The following is a 25,546-nucleotide window of genomic DNA, read 5'->3' on the forward strand; positions in this document are numbered from 1 at the left end:
ATAGTCATAATGATAAAAATAGAAAGCATGAGTACTCTACTAAAAAAATCCTGTAAAAAGTAAATAAATCTAGAACCTCAAATACTAGAAAAAGTACCCAATACAAAAAACCCTCTGCCAATATTAGCTCTAATCTGTGAACAAATTAGGTCAGAGCAGCAATATATTATGAATTACTCACTGAGAAAACCTGTGCCTATCACTGCCACCAGCTTTCATCTCCACAAAAAACCCCATTACCTTTCTTTTTTTTCTATCTAGTAACAAGCAAACTTCATTTTTAGCTGGTTGTTTAGCTGGAAAACAAGCAAAATACTCATGAAACAATGATGAAAGATATGGCTGAAAACTAAACAGAGTTAATAGGAAGCATCTCCTCAACTTCATGATGTTCGGCAGTCAGGTCAGAAGTCTCAAGTTCTTGCTCAGGCAAAACTTGAACTTTCAAACTTCCAAATATTGTGAACAGTAAGTCCTTTCTACATGAAAAAGAAGTAACACAGATACAGGTTCTGGGATGAGCCTGTATATAAATAAATATATTTCTTGGTAGGAAGAAGGAACAGGCATTCAGTGATTACTTTCTATAATGTTGGGGTTTCTTGTGATTTTTTTTTCTTTTTTAAACAAAACCAGTTTTGATACTATATACTGGTGTACCATAAAATACCAAACCCATAGAATGCATGGTTCAAACGGCACAGGTTTAGTAGTTCTGAATTAGGGTTATTTCCCAGCAAGCACTCGATAAGTACTGGGTACAGTCTTAATTCTAGCATTTCTAAGCAATCTAATATTTGTTCATGCAATCTTAACAGTGGACTTCTAACACAGCATCAATACTGCTACATGAATAGCCTGCTCTTATTGATCAGCAACCACCACCTAGAGCAGTATAAAACAAAATGCTTTAATCCGAGCAGCCAACTACTTGTCCTTTTTGACAAGGTAGACAAGTAAGCTGCTGAGCCATCACTGTATAAGAGCATATTGTATCGTACACCCTGAGAAAGTATTTATTGTATATGCTTTCCTCAAATATTTTTAGAAAAGAAGGCAATCTTCAAATCTAACTACAGACACAACGGTGTATATTTATGCCTATAATACAGAAAAGTGTGACAAGCAATTTTTCTTCATATATTTTTTTAAGAATCTTTCCCTTGAATACAACAAAGTATTTCAAAACCCAATATTCTAAATCTAAAGCATTCTTTGCTTAATTTACCCAAAATCTGTACTTTATTTTTCATTCTTTCAGACTTTGAAACTACTGAAATAAGACAATAAAACTAAGAGCTCCTTTAAAAACCCTCTAATAAAAAGCACTAGGATGCATAAAACGTATCATAAAGTTTGGAAAGACATAGTTTTTTTTTCACTTCCTTTTCATCTTACCTGAAGTGTAAGGCACTTAACTGCATTCCACACTATTCCAATAAATTCCTTCATTCTTTCCTCAGGACTTCTGCAACTTTCAGATGAGTTCAGCATGGTTTTCACAGGAAGTGACAAAGGACGAGATTCTAAAGCAAACAACAAAACTCAGTTACAAAAAGAATATCTAACTAAATAATATACTTACTGATGAGCAAAGAAAAAGATTATTTATTTAAAATTCTAGAAGAGTTTTTTTTCTCACTATGTATATCTCACTGTGGACATGATAATAATGTCTCTATTATTGGTTTTAAACCTGGCAATACAACTGTATTGGTTAAGCCTCATGAGAAATGCAATGCAATGCAATGAAATTAAAGGCTTAAACTTTTTTAATATAAACTGCTACAAAAATATTATGAAGAATGTTTGCCCTAAACAAATTAAGAAAATTCGCAAAGTATGATAACCTATTTGGTGATGGAACAGAAATCCCGGAGGTTTTCACATACTTCACTACCAGTGTCATCTAAAGGTTTCACCTTTCTAAAATTATAAGAAGTGAAAGACAGCCCATATTAAATTACAGCCTTTAATTTGTTTTCTAAAAAAATTCCATTAAAAAACTTGACTATGTTTCAAAAAAAGGCATAAAAATGAAACCATTTTCTTGCTTTGTCAAGATTAAAGGTATGAAATATTTCAGTAAAATTCAATTTTTTCTAGTAAAAAGATTAATTTTCTTAAATTGTTAATTATTTCATAACATGAAAATATTTTACATAACAGAAGCATTAAATTGAATATGAGCATAGTATAACTTTACAAGAAGACTGAGTGGTGCATAGTTCCTTCTGACATCTACTGAATATCCTTCTCCATATGTTTTGGGATACCCACCAAACTACTGTCAGTTCTTAAACATTTCTAGATTTGGCCTACATGTTGTTAAACTGACAAAACTGCAGGAATAAAATATGAGATCTTCATGACCCAAATTTAAACTAAATCGAGCTCAGCAGAGGTATGACAATTTATGTCTGTCAATTATAGAGTTAAAAGAAATCTGAAGCATGCAAATTACAGAAAAATTCTTCAAACAAAATTATGCTATCAACTGAACTCAGGTGAGCAAAAATATAAGCTCCTTGATATGCATCATTGAGTCGTCAGTCAGTTTAATCATGCAATGAAACATGCAGAGATTTAAAACTCAAACATCTAAGAGGTGAATTTCTGCCAAGAGCGTGCAGTGTTAATGCCACAGGAAGAATGAATTTGTGACACTTTCCCTGTCAAGACTAGATTTGATTATTATTCTAGAAAAAATCCTCTCAGATATTCCTGGCTCCAATTATGGATGTCTTAGAAGGATAAGGAATGAAAACTGGCTCATGAGAATGTAAAATCCGTGACATTTCATGATCGTTTGTTGTCGGTTATGCTGGAGAGACAAACATGTAAATTGTTCACATGGAAAAGCAGTATGCTGTAACTGTTTCATAATACCTTCTCACATGGACACTTATACCATGAAATAAGTCTTCCCTCCACAGTATGAATGGATTCAGTTCAAACAGATATTCAGTGAAGAATAGCTGTTCTGCTTTAACTTCTTACTCTACCTCAGTTCACACCATCTTCTTTGTAGGCAGGCCCTACACTACACATACTACAAGGTAAGAATTAGGAACAGCTTGAGTACCAAGAAATATTAAAATAAGAGTTTTTGAAGCATAGAACTCTATATCACAAGTGTGGATAAGGGTGAGAACATTATACAAAGTCACTGGGAGACTCTGGAAATTTCACAGGTAGGATGCTCCAGGTCAGGATGAATAGATAAATACAATGGAAACCAACACATTCTATAATGCAATCAGCAAGGACTGTCAACATCCTATATCACTGAACAAGTACATCCCTCATGAGTGGGATTTAAAGCTAGGTTTTGTTCCAATCTTCTATGTTTTATTTGCAGGGAAACACTCTGCTAATTCTCTCTCATTTAGGGGAGTAGCCAGAAACAACAATCTGTGAATTAAAAATAAAATTTGCTGACTAAAGTACCACTTGTTTCTCTTCATATGTGTAACTGAAACCTGCAAAGTTGATAAAAATTCCAGGAATATCCATGATAGTAAATAGCCTCACTGTAACCCCTCATGCTCAACCAAAAGGTAAAAAAAAAAAAAAAAAAAAAAAAAAAGAAGAAGAAAGTCTCAAAACCCAACAAAGAGATAAGGAACTATTCAACCAGAAATCATGGAAAATAGAAAAGAAATAAGAAGTGTGTCACATAGGGGAAAGAAGAAACAAGCATAAAAGTAACTCCTGAAGAGAACAGAAGAAAGAAGTCTTCTGTTAATTTTTTTCCTGCCTTGGTAAATCCCAGAGTTTTGCCTGAAGGGATGCTGGGACAGAACAATACCTTAATTCCCTGTTGGGCAAGGACATCAGTAGATGACACTTGCTAAGAGCCTGTCAAGTGTGGTTACCATGTGTGTTTGGCTAGTCCTCTATAGCAGACATGTAGACTGGATCAGCTCCATCTGTCTTGGTAGGAAGGTTAATTTCCTAAAATAATTATGCTACTTAGCTACTACTGAATGGAAAACCTCAGGACATTTCCTGGCACTGCAATCAGTCTTGTGTTGAAGCCAGATGCCAGTCAGCAACCACTAGATAGAAAATAAGATTTGTATGAAACACTTGGAAATTTATGAGAGGGGAAAACCCAAACCAACACAATGCAGGGGGTGCTGCTTCAGGTTGTACAAGTAGAAATTTTAAGAAAACCAGTGTACAGGAACATAAAATATTCCTACTCTCATCTTCCAGTACCATATAATTGGGATACCCATAACTGGTATTTTTGCAAACATATACACATAAATTACAGAAGCTGCCACACTCATCATCAGTTTCAGAACACATTAGTAATGAACAGACTTTTTGAAAAGGACTGATCAGATCAATCAGGACTGAGCAGCCAGAAGGAGCAGTTTTCATAATTAATTTCATATATTATGATTAAAATACAGAGGGAGTTAAAAGTGGCAATATTGCAAAATTAATCATTAAAGCACTCACTTTGTAGGAGAGGCCACCAAGCCAAACCATAGGTATAAATTCTAGTTAGAGGTGTCTTTCTTAGATACATGTGTCCTTCTTTGTGTTTTTTAGACTACGGGGAACAAGCTGTTTTACAAGTCTGATCCATAAAATACATATGTTTTGAAAATAAAAAGAAGATTTGGGAAAATGATGCTATTCTGTGCTATTAATATTCAGTGATCTAAGGAACAGAAAAGGGAAAAGAAAACTTTTGAACTGTGAAGATTTTGGACAAATGGACATTTCCTAAAATAAATCAAAGCAAAAAAGACAACAGATAGAGATCTTCCACTAATGAATTGAAGAATAACATAGTGATAATAGATACTCAGTGCTGGCCTCACTCTTCCAGTTCCTTCTCTCTCCTTATGGCTAGCAATTAAACTGAAGGGAGGTAAAATACAATGCTAATACCTTATTCCTCATTTCTATGTGGTACAGATCTATCATGTCTCATCTCTGTGGTACAAAAAACCTCATTTTTCCTGCCCCACTGTGTGCCTCAGACACCTGATGCATTAAGAAGTCAGCAGCTTCTTTCTAATTGGAAAAGGTTATCCTGCTGCAAGCAAACCCATACTTTCAGTAATCCCCAAAAGCTCAAAGAGCTCCTACTTCAAGACAGGTCCACAGACAGACACCCACAGCAGAAACCTGCGTCTGTCATATGACCTCAACAAGCTGGGTAAGCTTTCCTTCTCACATAACTTCATCTGTCATACAGCTTCTCACACATCAGAAAGGAACTAAGCTGAGGAAAATGTTGCAAGCTAGCCATAGCTACTAAGAAGCTATGATAGCAAAACACATGAACATTATTTAACAGTATTTAAAGGAAAAAAGAAAACAAAGGAAAAGTGGTCTGCATAGTGTCAAAGTACTCATTGGGATGTCTTTAATATGTATTCAGTTTCATGCATTAGACATGGCTTTCTATTAAAAAAAACAAAACTAAGGTGTTTGCAACAAATGCAAGCTATTAAGGAATTGATCAAGGGTCTAAGGCATTAGAAATGAGATCAAAATGCAGTGGAGGAAAAAAATTAAAACTTCAAACGACCCTGGAAAAAACCAAAATGGCCTACAGATATATATGTATGTATGCATACATATTTTTTTTCAAGAGGATAAACTGGTTTCTTTATATGCAAAACAAAAACTTGTATTTACCAATTTTCTGAACCACCAATACTCCTCAGAAGTCTTTCAGAAATACTCACGTTTTATTTTTGCAGTGTCATAAGAGAAGTTATTCCCCATATCTGGATGACTGACATTTGAATTATTCATGTAACTGGTATTTTTTTTGCAAGGATAGACTCTGATAATTACTTTTTAAAGTCTGCACTCTTCATCGGGATGCTTGAGAATAAGAGCAGTACTTAACTAACTTAAATAACAGCATAAAATTCTTCTAAGCTTATAAAAATATGTGATATATTTGCTGGCATACTGAATAGTATTTGCAGCCTTTGAGCATTTTTGCATTCTACTTTACTAATAGTAAAGATAATACATTACTTTTATCTACCAAGATGATAACTGAGCCACACAGTCCCTGACAACCCGCGAGAGCGAGTCCTTTATACCCAGGGAAATGGAAGCAGAGAGGTGTAGTGACCGAACTTGCATGGCCATTTGATGAGCTAGCAGCAGAGCAAGTGTTAAAATACAGAGGCTTTTAATATACTGTCAGTAAACAAAGACAAGTGTGATATTAACATTGTTGTGCAACCAGAAGGGATCTTTCCGTGCGAAAGTGTGTGTTGGCTAGGGAATGGCTGTCGTCAGCATTTTCTCCCACCAAATTCTTAATGATTGCAGCACTATTTCTGGCAAAAAATACCTATTTAGTCCTGGGAACAAAAATAGAAAAGCACTGACACTTTCGTACAAATCAATAACAGCCACTCAGAGGCCAAACTGAGCTACTATATTAATAATTACAGAAATGTGACATATATGTATTCATATCTAAAGTCTATGCCTGAATTTTTCTTAATATCACTTACCATTCCAAATACAATTTATACTATGAAGTAAGAATTTCAGCCTTTTGATTTGCAGTAACTTCTGATAAATGTGGATTCTGCCTAGTATTCTGTTTTATAAAAATACATGAAAAGTTACTTAGTCTTATAAATATAATCTAAAAATAAACAACTATTTTCTTCTCTCTTGGCATTGAATGTTTGATACAGAAAGAATGTTTGATATACTACACTGGCTTTGAGTTACTAATGTTTCTGAGATTCATACAGTTTCGAAATCCAGTGAACTGAAGAAATCATGCCACCATAACAAAAAGCCAAACATTTTACTAGCTGAAAAAACTCAGAATAATGCATTTTTGATATAGATATGTGATTGTCCAGCCATTTAAAACCTTCTATAAATCACCTGTGCCTTGACATCTTCCTTTTAAATAATCCTTTCAAGACCTAAAGCCCTTTCATAAAGATCCCAGTATTTTCAGGCACCCTAGGTAAAAGTGTTACAGACTTAAATTTCTATATTTTACTTAACCTATTTAGCATCTTTTTAATTTCATTCATCTTCCCAAATTAATCATTATACATTTCCTAGTAGGCATGAATAAACAATAATCATTCAGTTCATTGAGCAGAAATAGTGACCTACTAATTCAAATACTTCAGATAATCCATTGATTTCTCACCAGACAGAATTCTCTCACATTTGCCAGGTTTTTGCGTTCCAACGCATTAGGTTCATTTTAGCATGAACCTAATTAAGCATTCAAGCTGTACTTTAGGGGGGAAAAAAGCAGCTAGAAATTGCCAACAAGAGCTCTGTCCTTACTGGAATTCAGGCAATTTATACAGGACAGAGAACATAAGGGCCATCTAAGATAAAATTTTCAACTTCCTTGTTAGGACATGGTCCTCTACCTGCTTGAAATACCAACGAATAGCAGACTAAGTGTAACTGAGTACTTACGAAACTTTCCAACTCTTTAATTATTTCCCTGTAAGAACAATAGTTTCAAAGAACAAAATACCAGTGTTCCAGAAGCACAAGAGATTTTTTCCAAACTGGAGTGCTTTCATGTCCTATATTTCTCTCCATAAGCACATACTCTTACGCAACACATCGACACTTCCTGCAGAATGAAACAACGCTGGATTCTCTTCTCAGCTCTGAACGTGGGACTAACACTGAATTTGTACTGGAATTACAAGACCAGTGAGCTGTGTGACCTGCAGACCTAGTCCATGAAAAACACTGCCCCAAACCCCCCACTGTTTAATTCTCTTTTGCAAATTTGTCCACCAGACAACTAAATGGAGCAATTGGGTGCTAGACACAGTGATGAAAAGCACTTGCCTGCTTTTGCAGGCCTAATGTACACTCATGACATGGCTGAAATGCAGTCACCACCTGTACCATGGGCAAACATCTTGCTGTTGCATAACAGGGATCAGCAAAATTTTATGTGATAAGTGTACGTTCAGTTATGGACAAGGTATTCAGTTTTCAGATGCCTTTGTAACAGGTTATGGGGCCTACTATTATCAGAAATTTCATAACTTATTAGATGATACATTAAATTCCACTTACCTATCTGTTCTGTGGCTATAAGAAAAGTCAAATTTGAGGATTCTGAGTGAGAAAAAAAATTAATAACCTTTTCAGCTTCTGTAAGTAGCTCCTTCCATTAAAGTATGCTCCTCATAATAAGAGCATATGTGAGACTACTGTTTCACTGTTACTGAAAAATTACATGACATAGTCACTGGGTTACATCTCACAAGACAGCATCAAATTTGTATCTGGGATATCACAGTTACTTCCAAACACTGATAGATGTTGCTGAAATTGAATTTCATTATATTGACTACAAAAAGACCTCTCTAGGAGGTGGTAAAAAAAAAACAGAAAACAAACAAACAAAAAAAACCAAACCCCCCCCCCCACCCTGATTTCATCTTTAATCATGGAAAATGTTACTATGTTTTTCAAACACCGTGAAAATAATTATAATAATTTAATAAATTTGAATGAAATGTATGGGTTATTTTAGTAATGACCAAGCACCCATCTTGAATGTGTGAACACAGGCACTTTAGCTGTAATCATTATTCAATGGTGTACACAAGACAGCTTTCAAAGACTGCGCTATTCATCTACTGCAGCCCATACTATCTCCTAGTATAGGTATGCTACATATATTACATAATTACACACATATAGCAATCATTTTGCAACTATCCAGACATAAGAGCTATACCTCTATGCACAACTATGGGTCTGCAAATCACTTTTTATTGAACTAACATCAAACTGTTGAATTGCTGAGAATGGGAGAAGTGGGTGGACAGAGAAACAGAAGTAAACTTTTTGTAATTATCTTTATCACCTTGCTTGCTCACAGCTACATCATACAAAATTTAAACCATATATTCTATTATCTTACTCTGTTTTTGAAGCCTCTGTGGTTAAGGAGATTTATAAATAACTACAATTTGAGACTTAAGAACAGAAACCCTGGATTTTCACAGACAGATATCATATAAATAGTAGTTTTGCTCTTTTCCCATGCTTCATTTTTGGCAAGGTCTCAGCAGCCATTAACTAATAAACTGAACTCAAGATCGATGTTTTAAATCATTTTACAGCTGTGATTACAAACTGAGGGTTGCTTTCTAGCAGTTCTCAAGGGAGTGACTGCTGAGACCATGCTAGACTTGAAAAGAATTAATTCAAAATTACCACCTGAATAGCATGATTTTAAGATGAAATCTCTTTCAATTTTAAGGACTATGCATATGTGCATATTATCAGTGCAGGATCTCAGTTTTCTGACAATTTAAAACACGTGTAGCTAGAGCCTTGGCAAATAATAAATATGAGGCTTACGAGAATCATTGCCTCTTTACCTAGAATAGGTTTGTAGCATAGGTAGTATTATATGTCCTAGATCTATAATCAGTGTGGTATTCCTGGTTTAAAACAGTGACACAAATAATGAATGAAAAAATACTCAGTCAGAAAGTAGGTGAAATTAGAAGAAAGGAATTGAAGTGAAAGAGGAACCCAGAAGAATTAGAAAGGAGAAGAATCACAGGCACTCTATTCTTAGTGCAATGAACTTAGTGCACTCTATTCTTAGTGCAAAGTCATATTTGCCATACTCCAACACATTATACAGCTGTAAAGAAAGAAATTGTGAAAGAAAGGATCAACTGAAGCTTCTCTGAGATCAAGATCTTACCTTTCACACTTACATCTATCTAACCTTTTCTAAACACTGTAACTAGTGGCTTCATAATCAGAGAGCTTTTTTTTTGTGACACAAAATACGTGTTAGCTTCTATAGACCCCTGAATCTTCCACCACAAAGCCAACTCTGACAAATGTGGCACAAGAGAACACTACAGGCATGAAGTTGCAGAAGGGTACACAGAGAACAAGCCTGCGTGGCACTGCAGTGTGACATGACTCTCCTTTCTTTCTTTAATTAAGGGAAATCTGTGTGGTTTACTGCAGCAGGCAGAGCAACCATTTAATTAATTTCATACTATACAAGGCTTTCAGTCCTTGACATTCATTATAGGATTCACATTTTTTTAATGTAAATATCAAATATTTCAGATATGTTACACCTGCCATTTTATCTCCAGAGTATAACAAACACATAAACATATTAAGACACAGGTGTGCTGGTTTTGGCTGGGGTAGAGTTAATTTTCTTCACAGTGGCTGGTATGGGGCCACGTTTTGGATTTGTGCTGAACACAGGGTTGGTAATATAGAAATGTTTTTGTTATTGCTGAGCAGCGCTTACACAGAGCCAAGGCCTTTTCTGCTTTTTGTACTGCCACACTGACAAGAAGTGGGGGTGCTTGGGAGGTTGAGAGAAGACACAGGCAGGACAGGTGACCTAAACTGACCAAGGGAATATCCCATACCATGTGACATCATGCTCAGCATATATAGAGGGGGGAGGTTTGGAGTGATGGGGTTTGCCCTCCCAAGTAACCATTACGTGTGATGGGGCCCTGCTCTCCTGGAGATGGCTGAGTACCTACATGTCTAGGGAAAGTAGGGAATTAATGCCTTGTTTTGCTTTGCTTGCATGTGGGGCTTGTGCTTTCTCTATTAAACTGTCTTCACCTCAACGCACAAGTTTTTCAGCTTTTCCCCTTCTGATGCTCTTCTCACGCTACTGGTGGGGGAGTGAGCGAGGGCTGCATGGGGGCTGGCTGGGGTTAAACCACGGCAACGGGCTAGCCTTCATTCCAGCAGTTTCAGGCACAATGCATCTTAAAAATAAACCCAATAGACCCTCTGATACATGTAAGTAACTTCACTTAAAAAAACAGTAATCTTTTTCCAATCATTTTTTTAACAACTGACAATTAATGCAACCAAATTCAATAATCTCTTCTTTAAAAGACTGCTTCTAAATCGAAAGAGAAAATGCTTAGTCAATGTTCTTTCTTGAGAGAATTAGTACCATCACCTTTCTTTTCATAATATTAAACTCTGTGCTGCAAAATTGTTTAATAGAGAAGCCAAATATCTACTTAATCTCAAAAAATCCTCAGCACTTAGGCTAAACTTATTTGATAAACTGATTGAGTACAGTGAGTGGTAATTAACACAAATTAAATCTACAAATGAACTTTTAATTTTTCCAGAAATGTGTGTTGTACTAAGCAACTGAAAATAGATCTTGATATTTACTTCAATCTAAATGTGGAAGGAGTTGAGATGCCTATTGAGAAAACCCTATTTTGCTTTTATGATGTTATTTATAATTTATAATTTCATTTTGTTATTCCTCACACACACACAAAAGCACCCCAAAAAAACAAAACTGACATCTATGGCCTTCCTAGATTTTGAACAATAATGTTTTCCTTTAGTAGACAATTCTAGTGTGATCCTTACTACAGAAAAGACAATACTCAAGGTGAAGAACAAAGGCCAAAACCAAAAAGGTCTCCCAGTAGGGAGACTGGGACACTAATTTTCAAAATCCAAGTACAAAGCTACTTCTGCAAATCATATGCCTACTTTTTATAAATCAGTAATTAAGAAAAACTAATCTAGAATCTGTTTACGCAATTACCTGTGTTTCAATGTCAAATATTCAAAATTACAAAAGCTTCTCTAGTGAATTACAGTTTGCGCTTTGCAGGCACAGGTAGAATTAACCTCAAGAAGAAAAAAATATATCATTCATTATATTGATACAGCAAAATAGATGACAAATACAGTTAAAAGAAGAATATGCTTGATACAGTTATTTAATTATATGGGCATATATATTTCCTTACATATTAGGCATAAATGAAGGAAATGCATAAATGATTTGTAAAAATAACTGGATAAATGGTAAAAATGAAGAATATTCATAAATAAAATAGAAGTCTTTGAAATGAATCTATCGTTTTACTACCAATGATAACACATCAACCCACTAATATTCAGCAAACAGATTTTCTGGTTTTAGCCCTTTTTATCAAAATAGGCCTTTATCCCAAAACAGCATTTAGCTCTAACACTAATGGACAATACTGTAATCTTAGTTTCAGCAGACAACATCCTGAAGTACTTCGTGATTATCTGGAAATAAACATCAATGCAAAGGAAAAGAGAATTTGCATAGCGTATTTCAGAAGGATCAATAAATATTTTAGCTGACAGTAATTTTCTTTACTACTTTACTACTAGCAGACAGTACTATATGAATAAATAGACTAGAAATTTCCAGAAAACCATATCATCCTGATTAGTGATAACAAAGTTTCAGTTCAGACTCTTAAATGGCCAGAACTTAAATAGTCCTAAACTTAAATAGTTTCTTGAAGTCCAGAAACAGAAGCACTAAGAAATGCACTTTCTATGGGTGATTTTGAAAGCAATGAATTTTAACTTTTCATGCACAAATCTTGACTTCCATACATGCCAGACTTTAAGCAATGCAAACAGACTGACTGAAATCAGAGATTAATCACAGTGAAGTCTGACAAAATTATGGACTAAGTATCAAGGCAATTGGCAGATATCCTATTGAAAGCAGCTCCCATTTATCTCTTTTTAAAAAATTTATTATATGAAACTATTAGAGCCCCAAAGACAGCACTAAATGAAAATGAGAAGAAAAACATGTATTTCAAAGTTATACATTTGATTATTTTTAATTCAAAAATTTGTAATTTCTTTAGAGCTGAAAGTTGTTCCACAGTACATGCACAGCTGATGTGTGAAGGCATGTTACTGAGAGGTTGCAAATGCAGGAAGGCTAGTTTCAATTAAGTGATCATACCTGTTACTGTTTTTGTTTTGACAGGACTGCTGGCATACTCAGAGGCTTGATTTGATTGCTGCCTTGCCAAAGGTGCACTTCCAACTGATGCTTCATCCTCTTTTTTTCGAGTTACTGACACACCAAGCGGAACAGCTCCTACAGATTGCTAGAAAAAGAAGTACCTTGTGAACCACTGAAAACCAAAACACATTAATATTGGATTATGACACTGTCATGAGAAGCATGTCAAACTATGTATTTTGAAATGTACAGAAGACAACTTGAAACACTGATTGGAGCACAAGTATTCTGAAAACCAATTATGAAATGCTACATTCGGACTTGCACCTCTAATTCTTAATTTCAGTCCTGTTAGTCTGAAGAAAAAATCTATGATAAACAAAAAACTGAAATACAACTAACTTAAAATACTATGGTTGTTAGCCAGCCTAAATGCACATGAATAAACCTGGCTGATCACCAAAGTAAAATAATTATCTGAATGTTTAATGGAAATTGAAAAATTTTAGCCAGATATGAAGATCCCAAAGAAATTTATAACTTTCATTAAGCTTCAAAATAAAAGGTTCTCTGATATTTATACATTACTGTGCTTGTTTCTCACATTTTAAGTATAAAATTTAACTGACAACAACTGATTTTGAACTGTATTGTTCTTCATGCATATCTGCTCAAAATGTGACACTTATACAAAACCAAAGGCATTAAAACCTACTTTGAAGGACTGGATCATTATTTTAAGATTAGAAAAGAGCAATGTGTACTAATCCATGTGAGTTATGGAACTGGATGTCCACAAATTAATACAGTCTATTGGCTTTGGTTTAACTTTTTTTTATTAATGAAAGCTACAAAAGACAAAATTATTAAAAAAAATTTGATCCTCAATGTTGCTGTCCAGTTGGCTCTTGATATTTTGCTGTAGCATCAGCTGCTACGTAAATTGCAGATGCATCACAGTTGACAAAAGCGGAATATTTATACCATTGATTTTGCAGAGAGTTATCATTTAAGGATGACAAAAGTTTTTTCTAAAGATCAGACATTAGGATTACACGCATCTTAATTTTTGTGTAATTTAATTTTGTTCTTATTGGAGTGAAAATATAATCCATATAACTGCGTAATGAGAAACCTCACACATTGCATTAGGAATCTCTGTGGGAAACAAATTCGTGTGAGGCAGGCAATGTGCTTGTAAATTTTCTCCAATAGAAAACAGATCCTGAATCAAGCAGTGTGCAACATGTGCACACATACAAAACCCCAAAACAAACAGAAAAATCATTTAATTGAAGGAGAATGACTTCCAAACGCCTTCATCATTTTCCACTATAAAAGTAAATTAAAATAAGAAAGACAATTTAATCCTATTCCAGTGAAAACAATCAACTTATATATACAGTGGTATGCAAAGTTAATAGAAAAAGACTAATGTCAATGACAAACAGAACTCTCATCTCTCCTCCTCCTCCCTCTGAATGTACAGTCATTAATTTTGTCTCCAAAAGCACAAAAAAGTTGTTCTGGAACATAGTAACACGCCACTTTGGTGTCCTCTAGCTATAACAACATCAAAAATCCCCACCAGCTTTGAGAAGACAAGCTATGCCCCACAGAAATACTTCCCACATGCATACAGGGAGATGATCTGAAGTTTTCTAAACATTCATCAGACACTTTACATCACTTATTTTCACTAATTTTCAAAATCTATCCATTTATCTGATATAACTTTTCACAAGGCAAAGCCATTTGCAGCTTTCCCATGATGGCAACTGTTGACCCATCATTTGGCAATTCTGGATGTAACATTGCAAGAACACTGACTTGCCAAAGTGAAGCAAGAATTTTTGAAGAATGAATGTAGACTATACAGGACAGTTCAAAAGACAATAGGACAGAAATACTGTCTGAAGAAGCAGTAATCTATTTCTGAACCACTAAAGAAACGAATCAGCAAAATATAATAAGTTACACTACTAGTCATGGAGTGAAAAACATCAAGGCTATCACAGCCAGACAAAGCTGGAAAAAATTATGACCAAATATTGAGTGCTTGAGTGCTGATCTGGACAATGAAACAGCTGTTTTATCTTTGCTCACTGAAATCAAGGCTGATGTTGCTGCTGATGACGCCCAGTACAATCTTGTCAGGTTTTTGGCAAAAGATTTCTGGTTAAAAGAATGCAGAAGATGAAAGATCAGCGTTGAACTAGATGGAAAAGGATCATCAAGATTTGGGTTTTAGCCACAAATTGATGAGGAAATTGTTGCTTGGGAAATAGCAGATGACAAGAGCCCCACAGCTGTAGGAGAAGCTGAATCTGATGGGAAAGGAGATATTGCAGGCAAGCGTTATCATAAGAATTTCATCACAAGAATCCAAAAAGCTAGCTATAAAGTAGTATGTAGTAAATCTTAATACACCTACTTGGGATTAAGCTTTATGGTTACTAATTGATAGTGTTATAAAGAAGATAAAGAGCACGTAACAAAGTTCTGGAATTACAGCAACATTTATATAATGTTATTTTGTTGACAAAAAGTCAAAATCAGATTCTGTTCTAGAATACTGATCACAGTTTTATCAATGGAATAATGTTCTGTGGCTATTCTATACAGAATATGAAATTAATTACAATTCACATAATTCAGAATAAAAAAATTTACTACTTTTCAAGTACAATTATTACAATTAAGTTTTTAAGCAGAGGCTGAAAAACTACAGAAAAGCTTTTCTGAATTTAATTTTTATTGGCGCAAACAATCTAAGACATTACGCACCATGTGAAGTATGTGTACACAAAACACGCACATACATATATGCTATTTATGCATGCAAATGGATCAACAGATACTAATTTTTTTTTTTACTTCATACTGTCTGGTTAAGGTGACTTTGGAAATGATAAAGACCTAAAATCAGAGAAAGGCTCAGAGCAATACTAGCTACAAACCAACCTGCCAGAAATACTAAGACCCAAGTATTTCCTGGATTTATGTGGAGATATGCCAACTAACCAAACCTAAAATATCCTGTAAAGAGGGCTAGTGGAAACTTGCCCTACATGAACTAATATTTTATTTTTCTTGGGATTTTTAGTAATTAAATATTTTATTTCTGAATTATGACTTCCCACAACTGTGAGGCTGAAGAGACTGTAGGCCAATCTGGGAACACAAGAAATGTGTTTTTACAGAAAACTGGACCAACAGAGCAGACGAGTAACTTTCATTTGAGGGATGCCTATGCAGTCACCTCCTTGATAACAAACCAAAGGCAAAAGAATATTCCAAGAAATTAACTATTACTATCAAAAGAAAAAAAATGAAGCACTGGCTTGTGAAATGTAGAATTCCAAAGAATCAGTCCAGACGTGGGTTGCTATTTGGAATTGTACCAAACCCAGCTATCCCATATGGTGGATGCTGCATGCACACAGATGGATGTGTACATGTGCAGGAACTTGTACCAGCAAGCAGAAAGAAAAACTACTGAAGTCTTTGGAGTGGGGACAGATGGCAGTTTCACTCAAGATATGGTGTTTATTGAACATCTAAGATCACTGTCATGCAATCACTATCTCCCTCAGAGAAGAATATTTACCTGTGTTACAAGACTGTCCAAGCTGTGCCAGAACGAGCTGCAACAGCAAGGAGAATCTACCTTGCCCATCTTACAGGTTCTAGTATCTCGAAATCAAAAAACTGCAGTTACATTTCATTGGTTTGATTTCTGAGATTAATAATATACTTTAACTGCTTCAGAGAGTTCAAACAAAACTAGGCTTTAGGTCTAGTTCCCAATAAAAATTAATTAATTGAAATTAATTGCCAAATAAAAAGACTAGGCATGTCTAACCCCTGGGGTTCACAAAAGCACCTTCTTTCCTGGCAGGTGACCTTGCTAATTCAGATGAAATTCTGTGACTGCTTCAGGTAGGAATTTCAGGTATGGTTGGAAAAGTGCTCTGCTGGGATAAAAGACCAATCTCTGATTAGCTGTAATGTTTCCAAACTTATGCGATGAACCGGTGTCAGCCAAGAACCCCCTCATTTTCACCAACTGATGAAAGCATTCCATCAGCAGTTTCAAGGGGCCTCTGAAAGTAGAACATATAAGGTTTGAGTCCCATGTAGCTCTAGTTTCCTAAGCAAGCAGTAACTTCATTCCTGTATCCTTTAGAAACATGATTGCCTTCCGTGGGGTAAGAGGTGACAGATTCTGAATAGGGATAAACACAGTGCTCCTGACCTGCAAGTAATATCAGAAATCAAAACTTATCATAATTTGAGAAGTCTTTGCACACCAAGAAGATAATTATGTCTACTGTAGATACATGCTTGTTTTATCAAAGCCTTTCCAGATATTCATCAAGGTAAAAGAGAAACTAGGCAACACAGCTCTGCCCTTAACAGCCAACTTTGCTGCAACAGGGAAAAAATCTTAAGTTTGGGTACTGAAACTTACTCTTTTATTGAGTCATTCATTCATTATCAGAATCATTTGGCTCTTAAAGAACCAAAGATATGCAATATACCGAAAGTCATCCTAAGACAGAACAATTTGAAGGACTTTTTCTGCTAGAGTCTACTGACCAAGCCATAATGATAAAATTACTTCACTTCAGTCAAAAATTCCAGAGAGACCTCTGGTGCAGACTTCTGAATGAAAAGGTGCCCAAAGTACACCATCAAGATAGATAATACCCATAGCTCACATTGAACTTTCCATAAAGCAGGAAAAAGATTTTGTAACAAGGTAAAATTCCCAAGATAAGGGTAGTGAAAAGAGTAAATGAACAGAGAAAAAGAAGAATAGAAGGAAAATAATTAAATTGAACTGTTAATGACAAATTCTGTAATCTACCTACACAGCTGAGAAAAAATTCTTCGTTTTGAATTCAGATGCAGAGTCTTCCATGGCGGAGACGTTTATGGAAAGAGAGAAATTTGGATTCTGGATTAATTTAGGTGTGTTACATTCCAGTGCTATAAAGCACAATGAATCTGGAAGAGGTGCAATATATTTTTCTTAGTTTCTGTATTTTTCTGTTCTTGTATACAACTAAGGATGTTCACCCTGAACTGTTGGGCTTAGATTTACTCTTTTACTGAAATACTCACTAGGTTAGGTAATAACACATGCATGCATATGGAACAGCCAAAAAAATAACAGAAGTATGCAGCCATACACATTTATATTATACATCTATGTGTAAACAGACATTTTTGATAGCTTAGTTTTCCCTGAAATTACTCACTTTATCTCATAGAAATGACTAGTGAAAGAAAAGTATTGACAAGCCATGAAGGCTTTACAGTAATGTGCATTTCAGAAAGACAACGTGCTCATTTATAAATTCACTGCAAACAGCATCACACATACCTGACTGTCTCACATCAAAGTATAGCTCAGGCTTCTTTACCAAGGAAAACAGACTCTTCAAATTTTTATCTGTGCAAAGCTAAGTATGGGATTTTACAAGGGAGTAAATACGTGAAAAACATCGTTGGTTAACAAATATAAAAAGCCACATCTGAAAAAGTCTTCAAAAATACTCAAATATCAAAAAATATCTAAAAGTTACTAGAAACAAGGCCTTGCTGCCACAGGACACACCTGAAGAAAAAATCTTCAAAAAATAGTCAAAATAAAACATTAAATTACTGGAAACTAGGCCTTAAATTTGGCTTTGTGTTGCTTTTTAATTGGAAGGTAATGTTAGGCTGTAAACCACATACATACAAGAAGTCACACTCCATAGTGATATCTTTCCCAAATTCTGTTCTAACTAATCTTTCACAAGGCATTAAAAAAATGCCTTATGGCATTCAGATACCCAAGGTATTCGGTCTGCATACCTTTTCAGCAGGGCATTCAGACCAAAGAAACACAAGGGGTTTAAGCAGACATTACAGATACAGTGAGTTACAGAACTGGTGCACATACTACAACATCACATTGGCTGCTGCTACACCTAAAGCTCATTTTACAAAAACAATCCTTATAAACTAAGTATTCTTAAAAAATTAACACCAATTTTGGTTGACACGTTTAAAAACAAAACCAACTCAAACTTCTGTGTCAGTTTACACTCTGCTTAAAATCTAGCATAGGTTCATCAGTTCACCAAGCCAGATAGGGATGTCTTTTGATTTTGCTGCTGCAACTTCATGGATTATTATCAGTTAGTGAATAAAGGGTGGTAGCAAACATATTTCATAGAAGTTTAACAAATTCAGGGAATCAGAAATGTGATATTTAACATGGATAATGTAAAATATATGATTTCAACGTAGGATGTATGGATGGGAGTGCAATGATTCTAGCTTATACTAATTTTCCTTTGAGCAGTCACATGGACAGTATATAAGCATAATAATTACATTTTTATCAGATTTCTTATTAAAGTATTTGTTCTTAAGATGTAGGCCTTAAGAGCAAAACATTCACATTCAAAAAATTTATCCTGTGTTCAGCATAATATTTCTTATATATATTGACATCTTTAAACCTTTCCTAGTGTTTCTATTTCATAATTATAACACTACAAACGTCAGTACAAGAAAATATATACTATGGAATAACCTCCTTTAGAATAGTTTTCACCTATTCTTCAGGTTTTGAACTAAAGGAGAGTAAAATCCTAAAGTATATTTTTTAATCCACTCTTGCCATATTAAATACTAGAAAGTTGAAAATCAATCCATTGACCATTATTACTATCAGATGACAGCTTAATAATAAGATGACATGACAAATTCACTCTTTTTTAACATATACATTAAGCCACTGGATGGGGCTTTGAGCAACCTGGTCTAGAGGAAGGTGTCCCTGTCCATGACAGGGGTGTTGGAATTAGATGATTTTTAAGGTCCTTTCCAATCCAACCATTCTATGATTCTGTGATTTTAGCAAGTTCTGGTTGTTGAGGTTTTTCTTTCAAACGAAGAATTTGGTGTATCTTGATAGGCATGATGCTCAGAAGGGGTTGAATTAAAACATCTCTAAGATGTCTTTAGCTTACAAGCCAAAAACTGAGGATTTTGAAAATATTTTTAAGCTACAGTACTTTGATTTATAAAGTTTATTCCTTGATCTGTCTCAAGACTCAAGTTATTTCAGCTCATTATTATTAAAAATAAACAGTAATTCCTGCCAGTTTAATATATAGTGTGTTTTGGGTGTTCTGGGGGATTCAGATTTTTGGGTTATTTTTAATCCATCAGTTTGCAGAGGTTGGTGTTGCTTACTGCACACTGTACACACAGTACAGTGGTCCAAACAGGAAAGGTGTACCAATAGTGTCTTTTCTTAAACAAAGCAGCATGTAATACTTCCTACACTTATTATCTGGAAAGACCATCAGCTGATGATGAGGTGAAAAGATTCTCATGATATCAAATATCGTTTCCTTACCTCATCCTGTCCCTATTACCAATCTGTGGTTTGTTGTTTTTTTTCTAATTTTTCTGACACTAAACAACTGTATTTTCTTCTCCTTGCACATTATTCAGAGCTGTTAGGTATGAAATCAACATAAAACACTTCAGAAAAATGTGTATAAATCATGTAAGTATTACACAATCTTTATTAAATTCTTGTGCTCACTTGAGTTTAGAAAAGGAAAGGAGCAGGAGAACAAAAGAGCTGAAAAAGAGCCAGCTAAAATATTTCATTATCTATAGGAATACACGTTGATATTAAGTCAGGAAAATTATGAACTTCTTTTCCAATTGGAAAAGGCTGAGGTACTGAATACCTTCACCTCAGTCTTTACCGGCAAGAACAACCTTGAATCCGAGCTACTAGAGTTTTGGCAAAAGGTTGGAGCAAGAAAGGCTCACCCTAAGGGGAAGAGGATCAGATCAGGGAATACTAGACAGACTAGACATATGTAAGTCCACGGGACGTACCCATGAGTGCAGAGAGAGCTGGCAGATGTCATCACAAGATCACTTTTGATGTTCTTTGAACAATCACAGCAACTGCGAAAGCTGGCTTAGGACTGTAAGAGAGCAAATGTCACTTCCACTTTCAAGATGGGCAAGAAGAAAGCCCAGAGAACTACATGCCAGTCAGTCTCACCTGAAGGTGAGGAACAACTAATCCTGGAAACAACTTCCAGGCATATGAATGAGAAGATAGTGGCTGGGAGTAATCAGTATAGTTTCCAGACCACAAACTCCAGTAAATAGCAATGTACCCCATGGGTCAAAAATCCCATGTGCCAATATATGCTGGGGCTGCCCAGCTGGAAAGCAGCTCTGCAGAAAAGGTCCTAGTGGACACCAGGTTGAACAAGAGGCAGCAAAGTGCCCTTGCTGCAAAGAAGGTGAACGGTATCCTGGGTTGCATTACACAAAGTACTGCCAGAGGAAGTGGTCATTTCTCAGTACTGGGTCTAATTCTGAACTCCAGTACACGAGAGACATGGGCATACTGGAGCGAGTCCAGCAAAGGGCCACAAAGATGATTAAGGTACTAGAGGATCTTACATATGAGGGAGTTGGGATTGTTCAGTCTTGAAAGAAGAAAGTTCACAGGGGAACTTCTCAATGTATAATAATACCTCAAGGAAAGGTGCAAAGAAGTTGGAGCCAGGCTCTTCTCAGTGGTGCCCAATGAAAGGAATAGAGGAAATGGACATAGACAGAAACGCAGAGGCTTCCCTCTGAATGAAAAGGAAATATGTTTTTACGGTGAGGGTGCCTGAGCACTGGAATAGGCTCTTCATTCAGCAAGACCTTGTACAACTTACTCTAATAACTGATAGGATTTTGCAGACTTCACACTAAGTAGTTAGCCCCAAGTTCAGTTCAAAGAGAGATGCTAATTCTATTTCTGGCTAATATAAACATAAGCAGCACTGGCTTTGCCATATAGCCTTTTAAAGAAAACATGCTGCACATTACACCATACAGTACGCAAACAGACAGCAGAACTTCTTACTGCAAACTGTTTCAGTAGTAGAGTGGTGAACCTCACTGGGCTGCATGTATCCCCAACACCCCAGCACAGCAGTCATTAATTGTTCTGTTCCCGCTGAAAAAAATCTCTAATTATGAGACAAAGATCTAAAGATTCTTACAATTGTCATTTAATAACTGACCACTTATAACTGAGAGAGAACATCAAGCGATAGAGACCACTAGTTTTATCAACTATGACAAATTTAAGCTCTAGAAAATTCTGTCAAACAACAGTTATAAATAAGTTTAGTATCAGGCAAAACCCGTGTTCTTCTCGAGTCAGGAATATGGGGTATGAAAATTAGCGTCAAAAATACATCAAGAACACATTGCGCCACACAGCCCCACACCCTTTGCTTCTTCTATCTTTTTCAAGCACTTTGTACGCAAACATGTAGTTTGATATGATATACAGAATCTGCTACAGAGCTCACTTCTGCCAAGTTATGAACTGTATGGTTCATGTCCTATTAAATGGTGTTTAATTAGAGTGGTGACTTTATAACCAGTTATATAATTATTTGATAGACCATCACAAATTTTAAAATACGATGTGTTATTCAGACTCAGAAGGCTTATGAGGTCTCAGTAGTTAAAATTAGTTGCAAAATAATGATCCCAAACAGTGACCACAAAACCACCTTTGTTCTTTAAACCAAGAATGAAAAATTTATGAAATTAAAATTTTAATACGCAAACTTAACATTTCAAATAATTCAAAATAAGATCGACAGTATGCGCAACAAGCTACATAGAAGATGGTAACAAACAATAAATATTTGGAAAAAGAATGCACTACTGGCATATATGGAAGTGAACACTTCCCCACTCCCACTCCTTTCCCTTCAAAAATACATACCTGCTGAATGTGTCTACTAGCTCGTTTCTGAGGTTGGTAGATAAGCCAAGTATACAGGACTGGATCAACATTAATTGCTAATCCTTGTACACTGGACAAGAGAACTGCACCTACACACCATAAAAAAGAGAAAAAAATGTCAACTATCTGCTTAAGAATCTCCTTATATGTATTCAGTTTTCTTACACATAAATCATCTTTCATGCAGACTTTTGTTTGTCTTGGATTTACATACACGATCATTTTAAATTCAAACCAAGAGTAATAATTAAAGTATAAAATTCAATAATTAAAGTATAAAATTCAATAACTTCTTCCAAGTGAGAAACTTACCAGCACCGCTGGTGTTATGGACACACAAAAAAAGTAGCAAATTGCATTTTGATTTTGCTTATTAAAATTTTTTTGCCAAGAGAAGTGCTTGTTTTCACAAAGTTGTTTGTGTAACTGAATAAACACAACACCTTTCCTCAAATTTTCAGCCAATATTAACACTGCAAAAAATGAGTCAGTAAGACCCTTGACAGAAAGAAAAGAATATAATGCATAACTTCCCACAACCTCTACAAAAAAATGCTCATGGTCTAGGACAGTGGGTTCTTTTAACAAAGACAGGCCTCCTTTAGGTTAATGTTCTGCCCAAAGCTGCTTAGGACAAACATTTTTCATGTAAACGTGGGCACGAATATTCTTCAGAAGATGAGCTAGGCAAAATAAGGCAAATTTTTTAACTCTGATAAGATTGGCAATCTCAGTACTGTGAGCTCTTAGGATTTTACTCTAAGTTTTACAGTATATCTTATTTTCTTTAAGTCTCACTTTTGAATTCTTAGTATTACAAGACAGGGTTACTATACCTTCATTGCTTAAAAGGAAACTTCTAGTTTTCTTGTGGTTGTGAAGAAAAACTTACATGGAAAATGCTGAGGCTCAAAATAGGAGAATAACTATCTCAGTACCCAGAAATGTTAGCATATACACCGAGCCATGCACACTATAACCCAATTTATATATCACTATTTCCATTAAACCTGCATTAAAAATCTGATGATGCATTGGTGAGGTATATTAATATAATACAAAAAGTGTGGCAAGTAGAAGTAGGCAGTTATCTTTCCACATAAGCTTTGCAATGTTAAAACAAATTCATTAATTAAATAATTAAATAAATAACAAAATAAATTTAAACAGAAATCCTGGTTACTAGAAGATCCCAGCACCAAGTTCTAGAAAATTACAGTAGTTCTATAATACTTAGAATCATAGTTCCCAAAGCAATATATACTATATTTACTCCGTAGTATACAATGTAATTATGGAGCAATCTGAACTTAATAATAAATTCTAATAAATTCAGAAAGCTTGACACACAATTCAATGCACTTTCCAAAAACCAGTAAAAAAATGCGCTTCAAAACACACATCAGCAAAACTGTAAATGGGAAATTAATTAAAAAAATATAAGTTATGAGTTTATTGTATATAACAAAATTTTAAACTCAGTTGAATTTCAAATAGCAAAGACGCACCAACCTGGGGTGACACAAGCAAAGCCTAATGAGCACAATGGGAAAATGGCAGTCAAGAAATACACAAAGATAAATCATCTGCCTAGCACAGGCTTGGAGCTGGAACACACACTGTGAGGAACTTCTATGCACAGACTACTCTATGTGAGCTGATGGTTTTAAATGTCAGTAAAAAACCTAAGAAACAAATCTGCAGTTAAGGCAAAGCCAATGTCAAGCATAAAGGGGTAACATGCAAGTAAGAAGAGCAGTGAATATGTCATGTGGCAGGACACGGAGGAAACTAGAAAAAGGAAGAAAAAGATAAAGAGAGGATTGATAAAGTATATGCTTCAATCATTAGCTTTTATAGGATACTTGGATGCCAAAGAGAATCCTGCATCTTTAAGAGATACTGCCTGTTGTCAGCAATACTTAATGAAAGGTTTAATGTATAGGTGATTTGATAAGTAGGAGTCAGACTTCCCAAAGAGCGAGCAATAGTCAGCCTACAGGCAAAGTCAACAGAAAATCCCACACTTCTAACAGACTCCTGAAAAGAAAAAATGGTGTTACTGTAGCACATCATGCTATGGTAACGTAACATAGTTTCTTGATTACTGAAAAAAATTAGCTACAACTTAGTAGTTCAGTAAAATTAAGTCATGCTTTGAACTGAAACTACCTTTTCCCCTCAATGACGTCACACTGGTAAAATCCCATAAAATTTCACCGTAACACAGCAGAGATAGTAAAATATTTTATTTTTCCGGATGTCTTTCAATAGCTGGTGTCTGGGATGTAAAAAAAAATAAAACCAACTAAACAAAAAAAGCCCAGTAGAAGTAGTCAGATAAGCAATTACATTATTTATTTCTCAATTTGACTGTCAGGTAACTTTGGCTTCCTACTAAGCTACTTCTGCCACACTGAATTACTGAAATTTACTGTTGTATTTGCTACTCCATCACCATATTCAAAGAGCAGTTTAATCACCTATGTAAAGTTGTTTTCTGTGTAACAGCTTTCTTCAAAAAAAGTATCCAGTAAAAGAAGTTTCTCAGACTTGCCTCCTGATTTCATGCCAAGAAATAAGAATCCTTCCCAGTTTTTAAGGAAGTTCTCACTGATGTGAGGATCAAGCTTTAAGTTGGCAGCAGGTTCCTTACACGTCTAAGAAAAAAAATAATTGCTATTTTGTCTCTGTCAAAAAGCAATGCTAAAGTTTCCTGGATTTCATTAGGATTGTGGTAAACTTTCTTTTCTTCCCCTCCCTTTTTCTCCGTTTAATTAAATTTACATTTCAGAAAAAAGCAGACCTTAGTCCCATAGCACACTTGGGTTTCCTTTCCAGATCCCAGTTCTGGCCAGATTTATCTATTATATATATCTAGTAAATGACTT

The 25,546-nt window shown here is 35.2% G+C and overlaps 1 protein-coding gene across 2 annotated transcripts in view; it reads right to left on the bottom strand.

Moving 5' to 3' along the window:
* Positions 1-25,546, bottom strand: part of VPS13B (vacuolar protein sorting 13 homolog B) — a 427,213-nt gene that overhangs the window by 220,362 nt on the left and 181,305 nt on the right. For both annotated transcript variants that reach the window (XM_027717679.2, XM_027717677.2), the window contains exons 20-22: positions 22,635-22,744; positions 12,794-12,941; positions 1,399-1,526 (exon numbers count right to left, since the gene is read on the bottom strand). In XM_027717679.2, coding sequence (XP_027573480.2) covers positions 1,399-1,526; positions 12,794-12,941; positions 22,635-22,744 — 386 coding nt within the window. The remainder of the gene's footprint in view (positions 1-1,398; positions 1,527-12,793; positions 12,942-22,634; positions 22,745-25,546) is intronic.

The sequence above is a fragment of the Pipra filicauda genome, unplaced genomic scaffold (assembly GCF_003945595.2).
Source record: "Pipra filicauda isolate LSUMZ 115617 unplaced genomic scaffold, ASM394559v2 scaffold110_size2237424_pilon, whole genome shotgun sequence".
In the NCBI taxonomy this organism is placed as follows: Eukaryota; Metazoa; Chordata; class Aves; order Passeriformes; family Pipridae; genus Pipra; species Pipra filicauda.